At 46.0% G+C, this 9,707-nt stretch overlaps 1 protein-coding gene across 1 annotated transcript in view; it reads right to left on the reverse strand.

The window, feature by feature from the left end:
* The window catches only part of LOC142571820 (uncharacterized), a 30,467-nt gene extending 21,296 nt beyond the window's left edge, over positions 1-9,171 (reverse strand). The window contains exons 1-3 of the mRNA XM_075680461.1: positions 8,990-9,171; positions 6,049-6,244; positions 3,732-3,840 (exon numbers count right to left, since the gene is read on the reverse strand). Of these exons, the coding sequence (XP_075536576.1) occupies positions 3,732-3,840; positions 6,049-6,244; positions 8,990-9,020 (336 nt within the window). The 5' untranslated portion in view covers positions 9,021-9,171. The remainder of the gene's footprint in view (positions 1-3,731; positions 3,841-6,048; positions 6,245-8,989) is intronic.
* Between the last annotated feature and the right edge of the window lie 536 nt (positions 9,172-9,707).

Genomic DNA, 9,707 nt, shown 5'->3' on the forward strand with positions numbered 1-9,707 from the left:
CATCGCCGTCGCCCTCATGTTCCGTATGAAGTCCAAGGGCGATAACACTGTGACCACGCGCCGCGTGTTGTATGTGTAAGTGAAAGTGTAGGTGGGTGGGGGTGGCATGGGTGAGCCGACGATGGTGGCTCAGTATTGTGCGCTCAAGAGAGAAAAGCGGGGAGGAAGCGCGCCGCCTTCTGTCGCGCGCGATAGATCAGGGGGATTAGATGGAAGAGGGGCTGTGATCTCTGAATCTGTGGTTGCGCAACATGTTCATTTGCCTTGTTTGGCGGATTATATGCAGTGCCTTTTTCTTAGATACGTAGATTTATTCGAGACTTATATGTATATTTAAATATGTTGCGAGGTTTTGTGTATACGTGCAGGGAATTTTGTTTCCTGTGACACTCTTGTGCCCTTTATCAAGCTGTATCTTCGCATTTGCATATTTCAATGTATCTTCGCATTTCTAATGTACGAGGGCGAGTCAAATGAAAGTGAGCCAACCAACCCGTAGCAATAATGGTTCTCTTCGTTATATACGAAGCATGCGCGTAGCACACAGGCATCTCTAATTTACAAGTGACATGCAAGTGTGAAAATAAATGCTCTTTAATGGTCTCATACACTGGGTTGAACATTGTTGCGTGACATAATGGATACTCTAAAAGCTGAACAGCGTGGTGTCGTGAGTTTTTTGACAGCTAAAGGTGTTTCCCATAAAGAAATTAGTCGCCGTGTGGCTGCCGTCTACGCTGAACATTGTATTTTATTGGACACTGAAGCGTTGGAGCAAACGGTTCAAAGAAGGACGTGAAAGTGAAAGTGAAAGTTGCAAAGACGATCCAAGACCGGGCCAAAGCCACCATGCAATCACTCCCAACACAACTGCAAAAGCTCATGAGCTGATTAGAAAAGAACGAAGGATAAGCATCGATGAATTGGTAGGGCGTGTGAACATCAGTCACGGTTCGGGCCGCACCATAATTCATGAACCTCTTGGTTATCGGCTCTTGTGTGCGCAAAGGATGGCCAAGATTTTGAACCACCGCCAGAAGACGGAGAGGTTCGGCCCTGCCTTGACTCATCTAATCCGGTAGCACAATGAGGGTGACGACTTTTCGTCTGCAGTTGTGTCCTGGGTACGAAGGATGGTGCCACTACTACGAGCCTGAAACACGACGGCAAAGCATACAGTGGAAACATTTGGATTCATGAGCTCCAAAGAAAGCAAAGACCGTCATTTCTGCCTGAAAGGTGTTGTTGACTTTTTTTCTTTTCGATCGTCAGGGGCCATTATTCATAAAGTTTACTAAACCTGGAGAGTCTATCAATCGTGTCTGATATTGTGAAACGCAGGATCGGCTGCATGTCGCAATCAAGAACAAACGACGTGTAAATTGACGAATGGCGTCATCTTGCTCCACGACAATGGCCGTCCCCACGTCGCTGATGTGGTTAATACAAAACTGGCAAAGTTCAAGTGGGAAACGCTACAACATCCGCCATGCAGTCCAGACCTGTCGCCTTGCGACTTCCACATTTTGGGGCAATAGAAAGAACCGCTCAAGGGAACCAGATTCCTGTCGGACGATGACGTGAAAGAGTCAGTTACCGACTTTTTGAAGCAGCAACCGAATGAGATTTATGAGACGGGAATCACGCGACTCGTTAGTCAGTGGGACGAATGTCTAAATGCTCATGGAGACTACTTTTAAATAAGGTACCCGGTTTATCATATATTCGCATTGGCTCACTTTCATTTGACTCGCCCTCTTATATACTGCAGAATGGCTCTTTATATGTGCTCTCTGTTGCGACTGTAACATCGGTGCAATTACAATACATGACCGTTGACAGCATTGGTGATAATACATTTGAACAAAGGACAGCGTCATTAAGATTTTTCTGTGGCCGTTGCATATGTGCAAAAATGTAAACAGGGTTCTTGAATGACAAAGTTTCAGTAAAATATTTGTCCTCGACTTGTTTATTTCACGGCCTTTACACATTTTATATCAGCGGCATGCACTGCTTTGCTGATTACAAACTGATATAGTTCTAAAGTCCGTGTGATGTTGTTTTTACTTATTGAATAGAGAGAAAACATGGAAGCATTGATATCAGTTATTTCGGGCACAATTTTTTAAACATATGATCATATTCTTCTATGAAAAAAATACATATTTCACTTGTCTTGACATTGCGTAGTGTTCAAGAATTCGTTTGCAGCTTCTTCCGCAATGTCAATGCAGTTATTATTAATGTATTTAATGCTTCGACCAATTCTATAACGAGGAGGCCGAGCTGGAACGTGAGCCCCCCCCGAACGAAATTTCTGGCTACGCTGCTCTGCTACATTCTGGTATGCTGCTTAGACACGATGAGCCGCCTTGCCCTGCTAGCGGTCCAAGTGCGATCGCTGGTCTCGCTAGTCTTGTCAGTCGGATCAGTTAATCTCCTCGCAATTTGGTCGGAATGCTGCGTACTTCGTCACAGGTGAAACTTGAGGGGCCTGTACCCTTTCGTCTACAAAGCGATACCTGACGAAGCATTCGACGATGTAGTACCTATCAGTTTCAGGCCGTTCATTGTGACTACGTGCCACGGCAGCGCGCGCCCAGCAGCGTTCAGCCGCACTGATGACCAGGACGTTGAGGACTGATAGGCATCCTAACGTCTAGATTGAGTCCAGGGCCTTTGAGAACTGGGACGACGTTACGGAACTCAACGATATGATTTTATACTTGGCGGAAGTAGTTAACCCTGGGTTACGCAATCCCAAACCTGATGTCTCACGACCAGTGGCGTAGCTAGGTCGTCTGGCACCCGGGGCCCTTAGCTCTTCTGTCACCCCCCCCCCCCCGGGTGTAGTCGAGGAAGGCGAGGATATCGACAATTTTCGGGTGTTTTCAGACGTATATGACACCCCCCCCCCCCTACTGGCCCCGTGCACCCGGGGCCCACGGCCCCCCGGCCCCCCCTGTTGCTACGCCACTGCTCACGACTAAACGATGGCATACGGTAACCACGTTTGTTTTCACTAAAAAAGAATAAAGACAAAAGAAAAAATAAGGAGACTCTTAGACTCCAGTTAGAGCGTAAACTTGCTAGACGAATGACCACTGAAGTTTCTCGGTCTCACTAAGAGCAGCTTAGCTTGTACAATTTCTTTTGCATTAGCAGTAGATGCGCGCACTGCGAAAACAATGTTGCTGCTCCAAAGTTTAACTTACTGTAGAACTGCCTCCACAGAACTTACAAAATGGATGACAAGTAATTCCATCAAGTGGCTATTTCGCTACGCTGCCGGTCATAACTGCAAAACAGTAATGAAGCTGAAACTGCGACACACTTTCATGCAAAGGCTTATCAGCTAGGAAGTGTATGAAATTTGACATTTATGGATTACCTCCACCGAAAAAAAGAAAGCTTGAACAAAATCAAAGGTACAGACTTGTGCATGTGGCCTCAGAGCAAACAAAAATCTACGGTGGCCGCATTTCGGCGAAATGCGAAAATATCCGTGCGATTAGATTTAAGTGAACACTAAAGAACCCCAGGTGGTCCAAATTTCCGGAGTCCCCCACTACGGCGTGCCTCATCATCAGAAAAGGGTTTTGGCATGTAAAAGCCCATAATTTAAGTTGTTTAGCATATAAAAGGAATGGGCTCGCCAGAAAGCGAGTAGACCGAATATCAGCGCTATAAACGAAGCTCTATAGCGAAGGACAAACGGGTGATCTTACATCAGTGTAGCTGTATGGCGGGTCTTTCGAACAGCTGATGGGACCCGTTGTGCTGACGTACGGCATCACTGACGGATGCCAAGGGCCGTAGTCAGGGACCATGCAGCTCCTGCATTGGAAGAAAGTGCCTTCGAATTTGACACGTTAGACATTCCAAAGAGGAATCCACTTTGCATTATTAAGCACCCGTGCCCAATAATTTCTGCCTAAAATGTCATTCTTGTGTGGAGTTATCGCCTCAAGGATGCTCCTTCTGCCCTTGCAGTTTCCTGAAATCTGTGATCATTTATTCTGATTCATGTAGGCAGGTGTTTAACGAAGTACGACGGCCGTTTTGGCCTAATTGTCGTTAGGCTAAGAGGATGGCGATCCTTTTTTGACGGCTTGCACGTTCGGCCGATTTGTTGTTGGTTCGTAACCATCTTCGATAAAGACATGCCATAAATGATTTTTGAATGACATCTGGCATTGATGCATCGCCCGGTGGCCCAATGCGAGCTCTTAAAAACAAAGCACTGAAGCTTATCTGTCGCGTTGCCAGCTCTGTCAAGCAAATATATCAAGCAGTGCGAGTTGGCTAGTTAGTATGAATGCGTAGCTGGGTGCAGCGCAAGTGGGGAAGCAAGCCGAGACAAGGATAGGACGGCGTTTGTATTCGTCGCTTGAGCAATTGTGCGTGTCAGCCTCTTTTCGTTTTCCCTTTTGCATTGCGCCAAGATATATACATAGGTACACTGGACATAGCGTCTGACAATCGGAAAAACGCGATGACGACGGATAATGTTATGCGCTGCGTACGAGGGTTGCACTTTCTTGAACTATACGCTTTCCTTGGCTTCATTAGCTGTTGGCTTCTATTAATTGTGACTAACCAAAATCTGGCCTCTCGTTTCCTTATCTTCTCGTTCAACATATCCGGGAGACAAACATAACTTAAGCTCGGTTTTCTCTCTAATCCGGCATTCACTTCTAGAAAAGGACAATTCAGGGCGAAAATCGAAGAAACAAAGCCTTCACTAAAGACTAGCCATACTGCACGAAGAAAGGGAATACAGTTGAAACTCGATTTACCGAAGTGGTAACCACGCTCGAATTATTTCGTTAAATCGGGAACTTCGGAAAATCGAGTAAGGGATCTTTCGGTCCTTCCAAGTCTAAACCTGTAATGTAGCGACACCCAAAAGGTACCGAGGCCTTGTATTTGCCACTAACCCACGCCTGCGAGTTTAAAAAGTCGGCGAGAACGCTAGCGACTGTCGGGTCCGTTGTTCCATGCATGGACGCGGAGTGCAGCCTCATCAAAATAAAGCTAGGGCAGTGACTAGGATGCCTAGATGTTTTACCGCGACAGCGTTAGAGCGCAGCCTCGAGGAAAAACTCGTCTGCGTCACAACTAGAAAAAAAAAATCACAGGTTCATTTACTCAGTTATTCCTGGAAAAGCTTGATTAAATCGGGTTTAATGTAAGATAGTTTCGTTAACTCGAGTTGAAGACAACATTCAAACTTATGAGTACTTGCCGGGGAATGTAAATTTCTTCGTTAGATCGGGAACTTCGTAAAATTGGTTTTCGTTAGGTCGAGTTTTAACTGCAGTACCTACTCATTTTGCAGCATGAACATCAGTCTAAAAAAAAGTTCGCACACTTTAGGGTGTGCCTTGCCCCCAAACAATAATGGTCATCTCTCTTGGTTGAGTTTCTATTCTTGAAAACTCTGCACACGCAACTTTCCTGTCAAGAGTGCTATGGTGCGTTGTTAACACGCATGTCGATCGTGATCTGGAAATACCAAGCGCGCAGCGTTAAAGAACAGAAATGCGCTGAAGATAGATGACAAGAAAATTATTCTTTGCGGACAAGGTGGGCCACAGAGGGCGCAAATTTTCCTTAGAGTGATGCTTGTCTCAAATTTGACCTACCTTCATTACCATATTTGTAAGCTATTCTCCAGGGTTATCGCCTCTCGTACGACCCCTGTGAACTACCTTTAATCTGTAGGGTACAGCCACAGAATCGCAGTCTGTTGGGAGTATGAGAACTATTCATGCTGCAGTTAAATATGGAAGAAGCTGGTACTCTTGCAAACAAATTTCGCAGTACCGTGTTTATTCTTACAACGTGTAAAAGACAGACGCCAATCGAAACAAATAATGACGAGCATTCCAGGTGTCGTCCAAGTACATAAATTTAGGTGAGCGACTTGCTGAGCCTGCGGATGAAACAGCGGATGTTTGCGCAGCCGGTGAAACGGATGACGGGATGCTAGCCTTCGTAAAGCGCAGTCGCGAAGACCGTCAACAGTCGCAACCTACGTACTTGGTGAATATGGCGAAGCGTTTGTCGTTGTCGTTGGCTTGCGTGACCGTGAACTGCAGCTTGGGCACGAAAGAGAGCGCGGCCACCAAGCTGAAGGCCGTCAGTGCTAGCAGTGCGGCCTTCTTGGAGCGGTGGGAGAGGAGGACAGCGCTCCTGCCGTCCTGCTTGTACGCGCACGCCGGGGTGCTCGGGCTGCCTGCACGGACGCGACCGCCGAGGCATTTTATAAGGACTCTCGTCTTTCGCTTACGTTCCTTTTTTTTATGATTTGTTCAAGCCTAATAGCCAGTACCAGCTACGGAGAGTGTGTAGATTTGCGTAATCCAAGGACGCAGTTTAGAAACAGTAAGGGTTATGCGAAATTGAAGTGCGCTTCGGCCATACTTTTGTTTGCCAATTTGACCCACACTTTACGGTGGGAGTCGCCCTAGAAGTGAAAGTAAAACAGAGTTCCACGAGCAGGTCTCGCTATCCTTGCCACCATCTCTTTCTTAGTACGCCATGGCTGCGCGCAGGCCTAGGCGCCACGGCCAAGGGGGCTGTGAGCGGCAAGTCGGCCATTTTGCGTAGACAACTTAGCTAAGAGCGTGATAAAGCGTGCTTCCAGAATTCAGTATATCCCCAATTCTTGAGAAATATGGCCCCTCTACAGAGTGGTCCCGACTATCATGCACCAAGATTTCAAAGTATGCAGATGCCACGTATAGGTGGACAGAACCGAGGTAATGTTGTTGCCGTCGCTTTGAGATAAGAGTACTTTTTTTTGCCTTCCGCCTAATTAGATAATTAGTCTTAATGCATTGATCAACTTCTCAAGCATTATAATTAGAAGTGTCAATGAGAAAATGCTAGAGCAGCATGAAAAAACTCCCGATACAGCTTTCTGTTGCTCAATGCGTGCTACTAAAGGTATTTTTCCGAGCGTGAAAGAAGCTCGCGAACACAGGCGAATTGTCGTACGACTGGCAGCTCGAGGCTCTATGCGTGTATTCGCGGGCTTTTTTCACAATCGAAAAAACACTTATGTAGCACGTATTGAGCAACAGAAAGCTGTATCGGGAGTGTTTCATGTTGCTCTAGAAATTTCTCATCGACACTGTTAATCTAATTATAGCATTTCAAAGGTTGATCATTTCGTTAAGACTAATTATCTAATTAGGCGGAAGGTAAAACATATTCCGAGTATCTACAAGCGACGGCAAGGAACATTACCATGGTTCTGTCCAGCTGCGTGACATTTGCATATATTTAGATCTTGATGTATGGATAGTTTGGACACCTTGTATATGCCCCGTTGCACACTGGTGACGGAACAAACCACACCGATAAGATTTCGGCTCCTACGCGCAATGTGATCCCATGGCACGTATAATGAAAAAAGTTGACAAGGCTTCCAGAAGCGGCTGTGAACTATTGCTTTGTGTGGTCATGGCAGACCCAAGTTGTCAGGCAGCAATGGACAAGCGTTAAGATTTTGTCAAGTGCTTTCCAGGTTTGTAGCAATCAGCTGATCTTGCGCAAGCACCGCTTTTCACAGTCTCCCGAATCGCACAACACGATGTGCGACATGATCTCAGAGGCGATGGTTTTTGCGCGAGCGGTCAGTGGAGGGGGGCATACTGCAGTCACCGCCGCTTCCCTCCAGATAACCTGAACAAATTTCATGAGCTGAAGCGCAGTGCAAAAACAAGGTTCCTTCCACTGCACGATATTTTAGGCATTATAGATTTAGCTGGGCACGAGCGAGCGTCGAGGCACCTGTTCCCATTTGCGCACCAAGATGCTTGGAAATTTATACACAATGCGCGCCGAAAGCGACCGAGCGTTCCAGAGGTCATTGGCAGCGTCTAGTGGCGCCTTGTGTGGCCCGCGAGTTACCGTGGCGGAACTTGGCGCTGTAAATTGCGTTTTTGAATGCATGGTGGAGACCGGGCATAAGACGCTGATATGCGGATGGCAAGGAAATGAGTAACTGCCTTAAAAACTTCCATTTCACGCTATTCAAGGAGCTTACAGAAAAAAAAAAAATCGGTGACAAATAACGTTTTGAAACCAAGAAACTGTATCGACAAATGTGGGCAGAAGCTGTGAAAACACATCATGAGCTACTCGGAGCCATTTTATGTTTTGTTTATTGCCGCCTCAGCCGAGATTTGACACTCCTTTGGAAGCAGGGTAAACCATGATGCAGGCAGACAAACTCTCGTGATTTAGAAGCCTCAGAACGTTTCGCTGAGGCGTACTTGGCTTTAGATAAATAGCAGATAAACAAAAATAGAAAATAAATTTTTCTGTTTGGATGAAAATCTTCCTTTTCCCTACCAGTGTTGCCAACAGGACGATTTGTAATATTGCTCGCAGCCATATTAATCTTGTTTTAACGGCCGTAGCCGCCAAGATATTCCTCCTTTGAAAGTTGAGCAAACGAAGGTCTATAGTGAGAAAGGCGCGCAATTTTAATGTCTCGCAACTTCTGGCTGAGTACTACTTGGCTTTGGAAAACGTGTAAAGGATAAAGGGGTGGCTGGATGATTGAAGAACGCTAACAGATCTATCTATCTATCTATCTATCTATCTATCTATCTATCTATCTATCTATCTATCTATCTATCTATCTATCTATCTATCTATCTATCTATCTATCTATCTATCTATCTATCTATCTATCTATCTATCTATCTATCTGCCGGCCTGCCTGCCTGCCTGCCTGCCTGCCTGCTTGATTGCCTCTGTGATAACAATTGACATGTTCGTCGATAGTGTCCCTAAACTGACAAATGTTGACAGCAAGCCCAGGAGAGTGCTTCGCATGAAAACCGGAGAGACAGCGGCTAGTGAATAACGTTTACCCGGCTATATGTTCCAGTTGGGTATCTCAGTACCTAAACTGGCTACCGTTGCACACTTGCCGTTAACGTGGTATGAACTGACGAAGACTCACGGAGCAGTGATTGGAGCCGCCCTCTGAACATGGTGGAAAGCTCCAGTCGTACTGGCCAGATTATCTTCGAAGGCTTAGCTTTGAGGTGCAACCACAGGATGGTAAGAAGCGACGACCGCCTAGCAAAGCGACGGTTAGAAGCGCAGGTGAGCACGAGCAACAGACGTTCTAAAATAAATGGCGCAACCCTCTTAGGGTGATAGGTAGCGCGTGCTTCTACTTCTTCCTCTTCTTCTTCTTCATTGACTTACGGAACACATCCGTGGCGTGCGATTGCCCCCAAGGTGCTTCAGTAATAAGCAAAAAAAAAAGATCCTTACATTTCTGCTTGTTTGTGTGTGTCGCGAGGGAGATGCCTTTAATTACGAAAGCCTACTAGAGTGAACGATAAACTGAACTGTGATAGCTCTTTCCAATTTTTGTGTGCTTTTCACATCCGGTGCATTGATAAGCACTGTAGTTGAATGAGGAAGAATCGAGGAACACCTTTTAAAAGTAAATGTGCTGCACAAGGCTAACACACACACACACACACACACACAGAGAGAGAGAGAGAGAGAGAGAGAGAGAGAGAGGCATGACTCGTGATAGGTTTTCGTAAATTATTTTCTTTCATGCCCAACAAGCCATGGACGTGCCTACCACAAGATTTACCGAGGAAACTATTTAAAAGTTCACTACGTGAGGGCTTGTGACTCCTTGAGAGAGCGTGACTCTG

This window comes from Dermacentor variabilis, chromosome 2, assembly GCF_050947875.1.
Source record: "Dermacentor variabilis isolate Ectoservices chromosome 2, ASM5094787v1, whole genome shotgun sequence".
NCBI lineage: Eukaryota > Metazoa > Arthropoda > Arachnida > Ixodida > Ixodidae > Dermacentor > Dermacentor variabilis.